Source organism: Eumetopias jubatus, unplaced genomic scaffold (genome assembly GCF_037043125.1).
Source record: "Eumetopias jubatus isolate StellerSeaLion01/CBP00866 unplaced genomic scaffold, mEumJub1_p1.0 scaffold_8, whole genome shotgun sequence".
In the NCBI taxonomy this organism is placed as follows: Eukaryota; Metazoa; Chordata; class Mammalia; order Carnivora; family Otariidae; genus Eumetopias; species Eumetopias jubatus.
In genome coordinates this window covers 103,644,030-103,660,979 of record NW_028274814.1, presented here as the reverse complement: position 1 = coordinate 103,660,979, position 16,950 = coordinate 103,644,030, and the positions used below count along the sequence as shown (strand labels likewise).

Here is a 16,950-nt window from a genome sequence, read left to right as displayed (position 1 = left end):
CACCTCAGGGCATCACTGCTGTCTGTGGCCTTGGAGTTGAAATGGGTCACAGAAGTGCATGGATGCAGCGTGAGCTAATAGGCTGCCCTTCCACAGAGTGGTCGTCTACCAGAGTGGGGAAAAAATATGGAATATTGCACAGTGCTTGACAAAATGCTGTGTGTTCCACCCCATTCTATGTATCTTTCTTGTCCTATGCATAGCTTTTCAGTTCTGAATTGGTCCTTAGTAATGAGAACTGTTTGTGCTACACACACCTTGGGCAGTGCAGTAGAAGGGAATGGCAGTATTGTTACAACATCACTACGGAATAAACTGAGTGCTATCCACTGAGGAAACTACGTGTCTAAGCACACACGGCAGTCACAGTGTTACACAGAGCAGTCCTTGAAGACTCTTAGGGAATGACTAGTAGCTTCATAATAGTGCCATTTACTACATAATGACATTGAGAACATTTAAAAACTCCTCCTAAATCGAGCATCTAGTATACATAAGAGGTTGCTTCAGTTTGCTAGAACTTGTTCTTGGTATTGTTTCACCTTTTTTTTTTAAAGGACAAATTAAAACTTATTTAAGTAAAAAGAGCATATAAAAAGATCACTAGCTGTCTGTTTTGGCTTAATTGAAGTGCATTCAGAACTATGGCTAATTGTTTATTTTTTCATCTTTTGATGGGATTACAATACTGTCTGTTTACCACAAAGTAATTTTGTGTAATAAGCACAGATTGCTGTGTTAAAAATATTCTGCATTCCTTCTAATACGGTTTTGTATAATAAAATATTTTGTTACAAAGTCTAATGTGCAAACCTTTTGGAATTATTATAGGTATGAAATCTGGAGCAGAATTCACAGGATGCACATTTGTATAAAGGTGATAACGGAGAGCTACTTTTTTTTTCTTTTTAAATAGTCAGGCAATATTTCAGAAATGCTGACTTCTGCCCTCAGCTTCTTCCCACCCACCCCATCCCCAAACAAATGCACCCATACACACACCCAAACCCACCCACCCACCCACCCACACACACGGAACACCGTCGTGTTCTTACTCTATATGCAGTTATATGAAATCACTGACTCCTGTTCAGTTGCTTCCTCAAATATTAGAGTGAAGCCCTGGTTTTAGCTTTGTAGATATGTACGGACAGACGCCGTTCTGGTTTGTGGCTATGCTTCCTGGAGGTCGGTCTGGATGCTGCTCAGATCATGCTAATTTGCCTGTGAAGAAATTCTACAGAATTGGATTCACCCACCAAGTATGTGGTGTCAGTGTATCTTGGTTCTCAAATGGTCGATAGAAAGCTCAGGTTTAAGTTGTCCTTTAAGACGTCAGTTTGACTGTACTAGTGCCTCACAAGTTGATATTTTTGCTGGAATGCAGACAATACTATATTTACCATATAATATATTATCAGCTCTCCTATATCTCAGTCAATTTACATAATTTAAAATAGAACATCTTATTAAAAACATCTAGATATACACAGATTAGGAAACGCTTACAACATACAAATACACAAACTAGAAATAAATCTTTAGCATACTGGTATATACAACAGTGTGATACAATAAATAATTTCAGTCATGCTCTATCTACACATCATATTGCTTAAAAGAAGAGTAGATTTGGAGGGCAGTGGCATGATGAAGGACTTAGGGGCTCTCTACATTTAAATTTGTGCAAATTAAAACAGGATTTGAAGTACCACTGAATTGTGTTAGGAATGCATGGCTGGATAGATGAAAGGACCCATATTACTGAGGTATTTACAGATACTGGCTAAAAAGCACTATGTGGGCAAACGCAGAAAGGCTTCTTTCCTTTACTTCTTGACTGCCAGCATGGCGTCAACTTCCTCCTCTACCTGTAGGGTGTGCCACTGGGCGATGGGTCGCCTGGGGTTGGCCAGCATGTCTGACCAGTGTCGCAGCTCCGCCCCGGTGCTATTGTAGCCCACAAAGACTTTGCCGATGGCATCGTTCTTGCCAATCTTGTCATAGTCCAAAACAGTTACCACCACTTGCACTTTCTGAAAGAGAACACAAAAGAAACATTAATCACCCTACCCTCTTACAAAGCTGCCTTGAGAGCTAAGCAACTGGAAATAAGAACCAGTCTCAAAACACCGGGCCAAGACTGAAAATGACTTGAATGTGAAAACCTGAGTCCAATCCCCCTTTCACCATTATGATGTCACCGTCATCACCGTCTTCAGCTTCAAAATACTGAATACACATTAAATTTTTTCAGGTATTTGGCACAATTCTTTTACATGAACTACTCAGTTACTTCTCACAATAGATCCTATTAATATTGCCATTACACAAAGAAGACGCCGTGAAGTCCCCGGCCTGGGGTCATGTAAGGAACGAGTGGGTTGGTTTTCACAGTCTGTGCTATATATACTCCACCATGCCTTCTGTCTTTGTCAACTGTGTCCACCTCTAAGTCCATTTGTTTCAACTGTCTCATCAGCAAGATTTCTGGCATTGGTATTCAGTATAATAATCACATAATTATTGTGAGTATTAAATGTAACAATAGAATGAAAATCTTTAAAAAGTAATAACTAAAGATAATTTCCCCATTTATACATTTTCTCAATAAACATTTGCTGAGTAACTGTTGCATATCCAGCGCTGATCTCAAATGGAAATAACCTTTTAGGCGCACAAGATTTACTTCAGTTATTCCATTACATTGTGAGAGTTTATTTAATAACTTACTTTTTAGAACTGCCTGAATCAACAAAAGCAAACGCACGCCATTATGATATGAAAGACACACTTTTTGAAAGCACATTTTAGTTCTGCTTCCTAAGTAATGGATTTGCTTAGTCAAAATATGTGATGGCTCTAATCTAGAAACTGAGTGCAGAGATAAAGGAAGAGTTTAGAATAAAGTATAATGCATAACATTTGGTGGCCAGAGTTAAAAGGAACGGAAAATGTAATGATGGAAGCCAGGGCCAAATGAAGCTCCTGCTGAGTTCTGGCCCTTTCATGGACTTTGTACTCTGAGGACTGCATTATTGTACCAGTGTGCTAAGAGATGGCACCCACAGACAGCTTCACAGCAGAGAAAATGACCGCTCTTGAAAGTGGAATTTGGAATGTAAAATGCAACACATTGGCAATAAAGGAAACAAACCATCTTCCCTTGTGCAGCCTTGGAGAGATTCCATTATCAAGGGCGTCATCTATCCACTGGATGGTATTTGGAACAGAGAACAGAATCACTTTGGTTCTCAGAAAAATTCTCAGAACTTTTCCCAAGCAAATTCATCAGGATGAAATCATATTGCAGGGAATGGGGGGTAGGAGTTAATTAGGGACATTATGCACAAAGGTAAAACGGGGTTTTTGGAGGTTGGAGTAAATGGTTGGAGTAGGTTTTGATTATTTCATCTAGGAAGGGACTGATTGATAGTACTCAAGACAATCTCCTTCTAAAGGCCTTGGATTAATTTTTTGCAGCTGCACATGTAGTTTATTTATACATTTACAGGTTATAACATTTACATGTACTTTTGGAAATCAGCATATTTTGCTCATAATATATTTCACAGGGATAGAGACAGATAGAAACCAGATAATCTTATAACCTCAGAATAAAGGAAACCCAGACCCCTATTTTCGTATGTAAAATGCTCAACTGTTTCTCTAGGAAAACTAGGAAAGCAGTCTCCTGGGGAAAACTAAAAAAGAAAAGAGAAGAAGAAAAAGGAAAAGGACAAACTGACAAGAAGCTGAGAAAGACAAGGGACGCAGTCGAAGGTGGGCTCTTTATCGCCGCACCTAACGTAATCTGTGATGGGTTCAGATTCTCTCTGTCCTGACAGAAGACTCTAAAATGCTGCCCCAGAAACCCAGCATAGGTCTTGTTTTTAATGTGCTTCATTTATTTTTAAGATTTTATTTATTTGAGGGAGAGAGGGCGTGCATGGCCCACGAGGGCAGGTGGGGGAGGCAGGAGAGGCCGGCAGAGGCAGAGGGAGAGGCGAGCCGACTCCCCACAGAGCAGGGAGCCTGATGAGGGACTCGATCCCAGGAGCCCAGAGATCATGACCTGAGCCCAAGTCAGAGGCTTAAGCAACTGAGCCACCCAGGCGTCCCTCTTCATTTTTAATATATTTACATTTGCTGCAATTTATCGTTGTAAAAGAACATTTTTTTTTAAATAGGTGTAGAATTGTAGCTCAAAGAAAATTTACAATAGGATTTTTCATCACAATACCCCGCCTTGTATTGTTTTGCAGTATTAAAAAACAAAACTCCAGGAGGCATTAAGTTTCCATAGGAGCAAGTTCTTAGAACTCAAAAAAGAGTTCACTGAACAAATATTGCAAAATAAATTGGAGAAAATTGGGTATCTTGGGGGGTCGCCAGTGGATCCAAAGCAGTGACCCCACTGGTTCAGGCTAGTAAACAGGTGACTGGGGACAGGGGATCAGTGTCCTCTGCAATGTCATCTACTTATATAACAACTGTTGAAAGTAAATATGTGCAGTTTACTACCACGTGAAAATGTGCACGAGAAAGGTTATATAAATCCCATTAAGTGATGTGAAGATGGTGGATTGCCGGTGATTTTTAAAGAACTGCCCCATACAATACAGTAAGTAGCTCCTGGCCACATGTAGCTATATAAATTGAAGTAAATTAAAATTAATAAAGTTCCTGGATCACACTAGTGGCTGAGGTGCTCATTACCTACTTGCGGCTGGTGACTACTGTATTGGACCACACAGATGATAAAACATTTCCATCCTCACAGAGAGTTCTAGTAGACAGCACTGTTTCTTATATTGTTTTAATTTTATTGTTAGATCTATTTTCTAATAAAGTGTTAATTTGACAAAGAGACAAAATTAACAGTGTGAATAGTAATGGTGATGGGAACCATTTACTGAGTGTTCCCCGTTCCAAGGGCTTTTATATGCATAATCTCTACACTTGATCTTAGCCAAAAGGCTGAGAAGCGATATATGCATAATCTCTTTGATGTGGATTCTATTATTCCTATTTTATATGTGAGGAGATTCTAAGCCTCAGTTTCCTTATATATAAAATTGGGATAATAACCTCTCTCATAAGGTTATTGTAAAGACGCAATGAGATTAAGTATGTAAAGTGCTTAAATTGGGCCTAGGCTCATAATAAATATACAATAAATGTAGCTATTATATTAGCTTTCTTCATGGGATAAAGGTATGATTTGTTCTTAAGATACTGTACTCTAAATTAGATTCTAGATTAAAGTAAAAATAAAGAATATTTCCCGATGTTTCACATTCTGGACCTTTAGAAATTTCCATGGTGTACTTTTGATGCCTACCCTTCATTTCTCCTTCATGTTGTGGGTAAACTTTTATAGGACTGAGAAGATAGACCCATATCAATTATTTAATAAAATGTAAAAGTAGTGTTGCTTTAAGGCATCTGTCTAATATCCAACATCCATTAAAGATTAGCAAGAAATAGCCGATAGTTATTGGATGTGAACTTTGAGTTCCAATAGTCTCATTATGGATAGAAGGTAAGAGAACCTAAAATTATTTAAAAATTGCTAAATCATAAGATCATATACCATTATTGTGGCTACATGTAGCATCCTGTTTTGACAATGTTATCCACAGTTTCCTTTAATAGAATACTCCCTATCATAACAATTATTATCCAGCAAATTAAGGTTTCATCTTTGCAAAAATATCCATCCATTCTGACTCAGAAACAGGAAGCTAAATTTAAACAATTAAAATACGACTTACTCTGATTTTTCTATTGTTAATCACCTTTTAATAATGAAAGATTAAAGATGCTGCATATTTAGCATCAACCAAAATATTTATCTTTTTTTTTTTTTTGCTATAAGGCTATGATAAGGAGAATTCCATATTGTGGGCTGGGAATGAATAGTGAAAATTCATTTTCTCTTGGCCTTTTAACCTTTATGGTACTTTTTGAGTTAGCAGAGTCGTCCTGTTGATTTTCTTCTTCCTACTTTATTTCTGCTCTACAGAATGCCAGCTGTTTTTGGCTGAGTCAGCACATCTTGCGCTGTAAATTTCATCATTTCCTTCTTGATGTAGCTTGACTATCAAGTGTGCATGGGAATAAGAATGGCAACTCTATTGAAGGCATGTGCACTGATAATTTACAAGGTCTGTGTCTTTCATCTATCTGGTCTGAAGAAATAAAATTGAATGGGAAGACAAACTTATATTTGACATTACCTGGATTTGCTCAAAGGGTACTTCAAAGCTGAATGACTCATTGTAGTAGGGGTTAAGTGTGTTCTTTTTAATTGTTGTCTTTTTCTTCTTCAGCCTCTTGCCATTCTGCATCAGATGGATCTTCACATAAGGATCTGAAAAACAGAAACAAAAACTTCAGGAGATCAAAGATACATATTTTAGATTATAATTTAGCTTATTAAAAAACTAGAGTATTCCCAACAGAGAAATCATTTTATAGCATATATTTAATATTTTTTAAAAAAATGTAAGCCTTCTTTACTGAAAGATTTTAAGTAACCTATGGGCCAGGTTTTTTGCCATGATATCTCAATATTTATAGCTGGATTTAGGGGATGAGAGCTACTGTGTGCTAACGAACCAGCAACTTGGGGGAAAAAAGTCTTGACATGCAACATTTGCCAATGTCCATGGTAGAAATACTCTCAGCGTGGCTAATTTCAAGCTACTAAGTAGTTTAACAACTAGCTTACCAAAATCCCTGAAATAATTAACAATTGGCTCTTCTGAGCCTGTAAAGTACTGGTTGCAGCATACCACTGCATGGGAATAAAACTCTTGACAGAGAAAGGACAAAGAAGCCATTTCATGCATTCATTTATTCATTTACTCAATCAATATTAGTTAAGCCTTAGTGATACAGCAGTGAATAAAACCGCTCACTGCTGTTTTCATGAGGGAACTTCAGGCTTGTTGCGGGGAGGAGACAGTAGGCTTGTAAAGAAATGAAATACATATGAAATTACAAGTTGACAAGAGTGCTCTAGAAGAACAGGGCAAGAATAGAGATAGGATTGAGAATAGCGGGGATGGTATGGTGAGCCTAAGGTAGCAATGGAATTCTTAGATTGCTCAGGTAAGCCTCTCTGTGGAGGTAACATTTAAACTGAGATTTGAAGGTTAAGGGAGAGAAGAGGCCATGTGCGTGCGCATGTGTGTGTGTGTGTGTGTGTACGTGTGTGTTGCGCATGCAATGATGGGGTGGGGTGTAGCTGGAGAGGGCGAGAGAGAGAGAGAGAGAGAGAGAGAGAGAGAGAGAGAGATTGATTGATCCAGGACCTGTGCCTGATCATCCCTAGGTAGAGAGTCAGTACACATAGAGGTAATGAGAAAAGGAGCAGGATTCCCTTAGCAGTTTCCCCAAAGCCTCATTAAGTAAAGGTAAAGTAATAAGCAAATCAATGGAGGGGTAAGACAATTCCCATTTACAGTTCTCACTACTAATGGATGAATGACTACCTTCAGGTTACTAAGAACCAATACCCAGGTTTGACAGTAAAATCTCTCTACTGTTTTCTCAAATATTTGTCCAGTTCACATGCAATGCATATTCTTCATAGAAAAAGATCAGAAAACAATGACAAACATAAGGAAAAAATTAAAAATCATCCATGATTTTACTCCCCTAAAATAATCAGTGCTAAGCCTTCTAAAATTTCTTTCCTCCCTTTTAGTATGTGTAAAGCTTGGAGAAACTTTACAGATAATCTAATTTAAAACCCACATGCTTTTAGATAACAAACTTTCCTGGTCTGTAGTTTTTTCAGCACAATAAAATTCCGGTTTGTTATTGGACATGTTTACACATACATCAAACATGCCAAAACTGGCAGCAACTTCACAGACGGACAAACAAAAAAAAAACAAAAAAAAAAAAGGAAAAAAAGAAGAAACCTTTTATCTTTGGCCTCTTTAACCATCTCATACAAACCAGCTGTTTATAGTACAGCTAAGTGCATACACAAAAAATGTTACTGTAATTCTCGGAGTAAGATTGTTTTGTTTGTGTGTGTGTGCGCGTGTTTTTACAGTTTTTTCTCCTTTGAGATTGTAATGAACGTGGTCACACTACAAGTAGAGCCAGAAGTAGGACAGAGAATGCCCCGAAGGCTGGCTTGTTTATCCAAAATTAAAAATGGCTGACCCCAACAATATGTACAGAACATACAGTGTAAATAAAGATTACACACACATTTTCCGTTCTAAGTATTTTTAAGAGAAAAGCAAGGCCTTGGAAATGTTGGTTCTCTTTTTCTTCTCCGCGGCAAATTCACGTTGTGGTTTGGGTTGTGTGGGAGGGAGCACGTGGGACTCTTTCCTGGGTGACCCCGTGTAGATTCGGAGACTGGACGTAGAGGGTAAATTGGTCATGGCCGCCTTTCTTTTTTTTTTTTAAGTTTAGCTTTTCCTTTTTTGCTGTCTAGTCATCCTCACTGGTCTGCTTCTTGGCGTCACCATCACCCCCTCTCATCTTCAGCTGCCTGTTTGCCTGCAGCCGCCTCAGCCTCCTCATCTTCATATCTCTGCTCTCTTCCTCACCATCGTCTTCCTCTTCCTCCTCTTCTTCCTGCCTTCCTCCTCTTCCCCACGCACCTCATTGCTGGCTGCCAGTTCCCTCTTTCTCAGCTTTCCCATGAGCAGCTGCGTCTCTTTCATTCCCCGCCTCCTTTCCGCAGAGGCGGAGATCCCGCCGCAGGTGTTCCGCACTGAGGGGCGGGCGATTCCACGCAGCGCCTTACAAACAACGCGAGAGGTGGACGCGCTGGTGAGCGTGCTGCCGGAGCCCGTGGCTGCCACGGTGGCCGCGCGAGGCAGCAGCCGGACACCGGAACAAGGCGAAGATGCCTTTTTTAGAGCAGCCAGTGGGGCCGGAACAGGTTGTTTGTATCTTCCTCTTCCTATCCGCCAGTAGAACATTAACTCCTGTAGGACAGAAACTTTGCCTGCAGTGTTCGCTAACTGAATTTACTAAACAATGCCTGGCGCTATTCAGTTTTTGTCGAATGAGTAAGTGGAATTTACTTCGGGTCTAGTAATGTGGATCTCCTTACTCTTAGTGCAGTCATCTTCCATGTCCCAAAGCCCACGTTACTTGGATATGTGTAGGTTGGGGTTTTCGTTTTTGTTTTTAATGCTGCATCCGCTCAAGGGGTTTGTAATGAAGATTTTCAACATAAGATTTTCAACCAGACCTAGAGATGAGGAACCAGCTCCTTTAACTAAATAGTTGATCAATTAAACAAATCACTGTAAATAATTGCAAATGAAGGGGGAAAATGGCTTTTTTTCACCCATAAACCATCTTGCTCTTCACAACTAATACTGATTTTTGGGTCTGAGATCTCGTTTGCTTAAGAAGTTCCCTGGCTCCTCCGTCCAAACCCCTTGTATATTTACAAAGATGGGCAAGTTTCCAGTTGCTTTTTGGCACTGACTGAATACCCAAATACTAAATACCCATAAACCAATGTTTATGCCTCCTGTGTTCTTGTGGTGAAACTTATCAGCCTAAGTAAGGTATAGCTTTTCTCAAGAGATGCACGATGACTACGTGTTTATTCATTTAACACAGTAAATGACAAGAAAATTCCTGTGCACCTGCCATTTGAGTAAGCAAATTAAAAACCCAACAAGATAATTTCAGATTCAGATATAAGTTCTGATGTGATGTGATTAATGCCTTGGGGAGAACAAGGTAATTTAGAAAGGGAGCTCCGCAAAGTCCTCATTGAGGAGGTCAGGTTTGAGCTAAGAACCAAATGACAGGAAGGAGCCAGTCATTTGAAGATGTGGAGGAAGCTTATATCAACCAGAAGGAACAGGACACACAAAGGCCCTAAGGTGCACATCCGTCTGCATGTTTGTGGAGCAAGAAGAAAGCAAGGGGGAGAGAGGTAGCTGGTGAAGTCAGAGAGGTCACTGCTGACCTGTCACTTTCGTAAGCAGAATCTGCCAGTTCTGACAGTGATTCCAAGATATTCTATAATGTCTCAACTTCACTGAGATAGTTGACACATAACGCTATTTAAGTTTAAGGTGTGCAGTGTGATGATTTCATATACATACGTATTGTGTAGTGATCACCACAAGAAGTTTAGTTAACACATCTGTCATCTCACATTATTACAATATTTGTGTGTGTGTGTTGGGATCATTTACGCTCTACTCTTTAGCAACTTTCAGTTAAACAATACAGCATTGCCAACTGTAGTTACCATACCACGTACTAGATCTCCAGAACTCACTCATCTGATAAGTTTGTACCCTTTGATCAACATGTCCTCTTTTCCCTCACCCCCTAGCTTGGCACCATCCTATTCTCTGTTTTCTATGAGTTTGGAATTTATTTTTTTATTTTTTAAATATTTATTTACTTGAGAGAGAGTGAGAGAGAGCACAGAGGGAGAGGCAGACTCCCTTCTGAGCAGAGAGCCCGACGTGGGGTCCATCCCAGGACCCCTGGATCATGACCTCAACCAAAGGCAGATGCTTAACCAACTGAGCAACCTAGGCGGCGCCCCTATGAGTTTGGAATAAAAAAAAAAGAGTCCACATATGAGGGAGGTAATGCAGAATTTGTCTGTCTCTGTCTGACTTACTTCACTTAGCATAATGCCCTTAAGGACCATCCATGTTGGTGCAAATGGCAGGATTTCCTTCTTTTTTATGGCTGAATAATTTAAATTTATATATATTACATTTTTGTTTTAGAATACTATGAATAATAATATTTAGATTATTTTATTTTATATGAATTTATTGTATGTATTATATATATCCATACCACATCTTCTTTATCCATTCATCCATCAGTAGACACCTAGGTTGTGTCCACATCTTGGCTATTGTGAATAATGTTGCAATGAATATAGGCATGCAGATCTCTCTTTGAGATAGTGATTTCATTTCCCTTAGGTGTATGCCCAGAAATGGGATTGCTGGATCATAGGGTAGTTCTCTTTTTGAATTTTTAAGGAACCTCCATGCTGTTTTCCATAGTGGCTGCACCAGTTTGCATTCCCACCAATGGTGCATGAGGGTTCTCTTTTCTCCACATCCTAGCAAGTGCTTGTTACTGCTTGCCTTTTTGATAATAGCCATTCTTAAGAGGTGTGAGGTGATATCTCATTGTGGCTTTGACTGGCATCTCCCTGATGATTAGTAAAGTTGAGACTCTGTTCAGGTACCTGTTGGCCATTTGTATGTCTTCTCTTGAAAAATGTTTATTTAGATCCTCTGTCCATTTTTAATCAGAAAATTATTATGTTGCTATTAAGATGTATGAGTTCCTTAAATATTTTGGATATTAGCCCTTATCTAATATAGTTTGCAAATGTTTTCTCACATTCCTTAGGTTGTTAGAGATCTTGTTCTTTATCACCTTTTCTGTCTGGATAAGTTTTGACTGTCTAAGCCTGATAGGTTATGTATTCGAGGTAGACACGTTTGAGGTTCTTCTTGGCTCAGCCATCTGAAGTCTTGGATTGCTCTTCATCTTCTCCATTGTCATTCAACCTTGATTGGCTTAACTGTGTCCTCTGGTTCTTTCATTGTGCAAAGTCTTTTCCTGAATTCTGGTCCCTCTGGAGATGGCCCTAATCTCTTGATTAGCTCATTAGTAACTTCTTCTGGAATCCAGACCTTGCTCCTGTCTCTCTAATTATGGCTGAGTGAGTCTTTTAAATGGAAGACTATGAGTCACCTAACTATGAGTCACATCCATCCTTTAAGGATGCACGTATTTTTTACAATAAGGATCACCTCTCCTGCAATGTAGGACTCTTTATAATTAAATTTGTTCTGTTTTAGGGGCTGTTCCACAAAGCAAATCCTGGTCTTTTCAGGGTTTCTTGGTGGTTTAGAAGTTCTGGTCATTACACAATAGGACATAATTTTTTGGAAATGATAAAATAGGCTGTAATGAGATTCACTAATACTGCTATTGCTTTTCCTGAGTACAACGGCTGGACACCACGTGTGGCCTCCAAATATCCATTAGGTTTTTGTCAACATGTAAATGGCATGGAAACATAATGCCAGGTACAAAACTGGGCTGCTGTCCTCAGGGACTTCATATCTCTATGGCTGCATCACTTCATTCTGTCCCCCAAAACAAGCACTCGTGGAACTCCTCATCATCTAAATACTGAAAACCTTCTTTCAAAACCATTTAGATCATCCCTGTTGCCACTGAAACGTGGGCAGGACTTGGGACCCTTTGCTTCTTTAATTTATCTTCAAAAAAGAGTAGGGCCTTTTTTCTTTTCTAACTTTGGTAGAAAGGAAAGTCTCTTTTCTGATGTCTGTTTAGTCTCTAATAGTATGTGACTGTAAGCTTGCAGTTCTAGAAAAGGATGGAGTGGGATCAGAAAGAAGGTTCTTCATTCCCAATAATAAACTGCAGGTACAATGAGTGCAATTCATCACCTCGTTTTGGATGATTTTGAGGTCTATTCATTTGGTTTTATTATCCATGTGGCATTGCTACCCTTCACTCACTGCTTGTCAGGTTTTCTTTTCAGCTGAAATCGGCTTAACTGAACTTTATCTCTTTTCTATCATAAGAGCTGTTATGACTTAGAGGTTTTTCAGGACACTGTAATGAAATCACTTTCAAACTTTAATATGTTGACAAGCCTTTTTAATATATGAAACTGGGGACTTTTTTATTCCTAAAGTTCACCATTATGATAGGCTGAATAACAGTTCCCTCAAAAGATGCCCACATCCTGATCCTTGGAACCAGGGAACATTTACCTTATATGGCACAACGGACTTTACAAATGTGATTAAGGGTAAGGATCTTGAGATGAGAAGATTATCGAAGAGGGCCCAATCTAATCACATGAGTCCTTAGAAACAGAGAACCTTTCCTGGCTGTGGTCAAAAAGAGACAATAGAAGAAGGGTCAGAGGTGCACTACCTTGCTGGCTTTGCAGATAGAGGAGGGGACACAAGCCATGGGGTGCAGGTGGCCTCTAGAAGATGGAAAAGGGAAGGAAATGGATTCTTACCTGGAGCCTCCAAAAAGGAATGCAACCCTACTGACACCTTGCTGTTAGCCCAGTGAGACCTGTGTCAGACCTATAATTTACAGAAGTATAAGATAATAACCGTATGTTACTTTTTTAAATGAAGTTTGTTGTAGTTTATTGTGGCAGCGATAGAAAACTAATATAACAAGTTGAGAGGATTCTATTGTTTATCTAGGAAGTTTTGAGGATGAGACTCAAATTTAAATAGGTCTGGGAAGTGATCTTTTGGGAAAAATTCATGTTTTTTTCCAAACTTCTAAAAGTGATTACTTTGTTCTTCAAAGCAAAAACCTTCAAAAAGTTCAAGTCTTTTTAATTAAAAAAAGGTTAACTTAGAGCGTATAACCAGAAGATAATAGTTAGGTACAGATGTTTTCGGATCCGTAATAAAATTAGTGAAAATGGATGAAATGTTAGCTTTGAATAATTTTTAAAGTAAGATCCATTGCAAAGTTTAATATAATAATGTTCCCTCGTATTTGTAAAGCACTTTAAGATTATATATATCTTTAAAAATCATATCATCTCCTTCACCCCTTACAACCAACCCAATGAAGAGACTAGGGCTCCCAAAGGCTGATTTTTTTTTTCCCCCAAGAACTCAAACCAGGGTCTTCCAACTCAGAACCTGTTGCTCTTTGTGATGCGTTAGAGAAACAATTTAGGGTAGTGTTACAGGTACAACCTCTGGAGCCAGACAAACTTGAATCTCGGCTCTGCTACTAGCTGTGTGGTCTTGGACAAGTTATTGAACCTCTTTGTGTCCTACTTCCTTCCACATAAAGTGGTGAGAATGATGATACCTAGTTTGTAGAGTTCTGAAGATTAAATTGAGTTACTATGTGGAAATTGCTTCAAATATGTGCCCAGCACCTATTATGATTAATTCTTAATTATTATTATAGTTTTGTGAAAGGGCTGACATCTAAGTCAGCATCTAGGTATCAGACTCTTGCCCAGGTTTGCTTACTCGGTGCCCACCATTGCACTACTTGCTGCAGAAGGAAGCCAGACTGCCTTGAGTGCCAGATTTACTTCTGGAAAGAAGCATACTTACTCTAAGCAACTGGTTCATTCATGAAGAATTTAATCATGTATGAGATGAAAGAGACAGGGGGAATTTCTTTCATTACCACCATAAGAGGTAGTCTTGAGATGTGAGATGGGAAACTAATTTCAACATCCTGTACAGTTTACCCCTACTTCTGAAGTCAATAGATGAAATTACACAGAGCTGAAAAGTTAAACTCAAGAGCTCTAGGTGGAAACATTTTACTAAGGCTCTAGGATAGCGTGAGTCAAAACTATGATTTATTGAGCTTTCTTTCCAGATACTGAGGCCAGCTAATGTTGATACACTTGGGCATCTACTTTCCATATGCTGCTTAAAATGAGGAAATAGGCAAAAGGAAGCCCTCAGCCTTGAGATTTGTTGCTGTTGTTGGGGATGGGGTAATACCGATAGGTTGTTGGAGAGAGGTGAAAGCTATACCCCCTTCTTTCATTTTTCTGTTCAACTCCTTTCTACCATGAGAAAATTTTATAGGTGCAGCCTATATGCTGTACTATAAGGTCATAACCATCTAGAGCTTCTCTTATCCTGCAGATAGACACCTACTGAGCTCATTACCTCCTCTTTAAGCCTGTTCTTATGCTGGGATTCCAGCCTCCTGGACCAAAAAGTTAGAAAATTTGGGACTGTCTCTGATTCCTTCTTCTCTACTCCCTGTGAATAGTTAACCACCATATCCTGCCAATTTACCCTCACATTGTCTCTCTGGCTGGTTCCCTCTTTCTAACTTGTTGTCACATCTCAAGATCAGAAGTCCATTCTCTCTTGTGATCTCGCCCTCAATTCCACACTATTCCTATAATTGTTAAAACTATATTTGATCACACCATTCCCATGTTAAAAGTCTTTAGTGGCTTGCCAACTAAAAAAATCCAGACTGTATCATGACCTTCACAGTCGCATCCTAACTTAGCATTTTCCACAAACTCTGTGCTCTACTCATGGTCAATACTCACTATTCCTCACAGAGAATTTAAAATGCCATGTCTTTGAAATGACTGTCCTTTAGCCTGAAATGCCCTTTCTTTCTTTTCCCATCTTAAGTTTGGTTTAAAAGTCACCTCTTCCCTGAAGATTTTACTGATGATTTTCTCAGTTAGAACCTTCAGACAGACCTTTCTCTGCCCTGCAGCATTTTCTTTTGTAGTTTTGCAAAGTACGTATCTCTTTCTTTTCTGGTATTGGAGAACTTTTGTGGTAAGCGAATGACATAAAAACCATATTCCTATGGGAAAATGTGTCTTGAATTCAGAGCTGTTGGCTTCAAGATGAACTTTGGGGAGATGTGTGACATGGGAGCTTCTTCCATTACTATTCCATACTCCACTTTAACACCCTGGCACATTGTCACCCCCTGCTTCCCTTAGGCACTCCTAATGTCAAATTATGCCAACTTCATGGAAATATAATTGCAAAACAGCTGGGCTGTGAGCAATGATCCTTTTGTGTGAGATATCAAAGAGCCACTGAAGGCTTTTTCTATTTACAATGAGAATGAGAGAGCAGCAGTTCAAAGCTGGATAATGCAACATGCCTGCAGTTTTCATTTGGACAATTTGGTGTAATTACACTGTCTTCTTTCCTAACTACCACAGTGGCCGTGGGTCCTTGTGACCATGGCCTTTCCATTTCAGCCAAAGACTTCTCTTGATAAGAAACAGTCTCATTTCAGCTGTTTTGTTCAGTCCCTCTGAGCCAGTACCCAGCTTCTGAGTAACTACGGGCTTTATTCCTTTTATTGTTTTTTCTTTGGATAATGCTCACCAAATTTCAACTTCTAGTGTTGGACGAGGAAAGTAATACTTGCATCAGTTAGGGTTCTGAATTTCAAGTGACTTAAGACCCATTTCAAAATGATGCAGATTGTAAAGGTAACTTACTGACTTACATGATGGAAAAGTCCAGAAGTAGGGCTGGGTGGCAATGATTGTTAATTGTCCCCTGAAATCCATTTCTCCCTACTTTTTAGCAATAGAACTCCTGAAGTTTTACCTGGGCGCCAGTTTGCCCAGCTGGAAATATTTCTCCCAGTCTGTCTTGCAACTTAGTATGGCCAGATGACTAACCTCTGGCCATTGGAAGTGAATGGAAGTGGGGAGTGGGAACTCCCCACCATAATTTGAAACAGTGGTCCTCAACAGGGGGCCGTTTTATCTCTCAGACATCTGGCAATGTCTGGAGACATTTTTGATTGTCATAATTTGGAGGGGAGGTGATGTGGGCATTTGAGTAGGCAGAGGCCAGGGATTTTGTTAAACATCTTACAGTGCATAGGACAACCCTCACCAGTAAAGAATTACCAGGCTCAAAATGTCAGTAGAGCTAAAACTGATAAACAGTGCCTTAATATACGCTTCATGCCCTCCATTCTTTCTTTTTCTTGCAATTGAGACATGGATATGATAGGAGGGCAGTGAATCAGCTTTTACCTTGCAATGTGAAAACAATCCTCTAGGGGGACAGCACAAGCTAGGAAGATCCTGGGTTCCTAAATGAACCACAGCACCAAACCACCTACCAATGTTGTCTACTCACCCACATGTGCCCATGTGGGAGATAAAGAATTTCAAACAAAAATTCTGTCTTTTTGAGCCACTGTATTTTTGGAGTCTTTTTGTTACAGCACTTCAGCCTGTTCCCTGTGTAGCACAGATTCATCAATACCTGCTAGGTCCCAGGTTTGTCTGTATCACTACTCTGTTTTCTATGGAGTTATCCTCAGATTCCACCTGGTGGCCTCCCCAAGACATCCTGGACTCTTTTTGTAAGGATGTAAATGACTCTACTAGCTACAAGTCTC

At 39.4% G+C, this 16,950-nt stretch overlaps 1 protein-coding gene across 2 annotated transcripts in view; it reads right to left on the bottom strand.

Annotated features, from left to right (window-relative positions):
• Positions 1-1,829: 1,829 nt before the first annotated feature.
• SYT1 (synaptotagmin 1) overlaps positions 1,830-16,950 on the bottom strand; it is a 193,741-nt gene continuing 178,620 nt past the window's right edge. For both annotated transcript variants that reach the window (XM_028105473.2, XM_028105474.2), the window contains exons 7-8: positions 6,243-6,376; positions 1,830-2,036 (exon numbers count right to left, since the gene is read on the bottom strand). In XM_028105473.2, coding sequence (XP_027961274.1) covers positions 1,830-2,036; positions 6,243-6,376 — 341 coding nt within the window. The remainder of the gene's footprint in view (positions 2,037-6,242; positions 6,377-16,950) is intronic.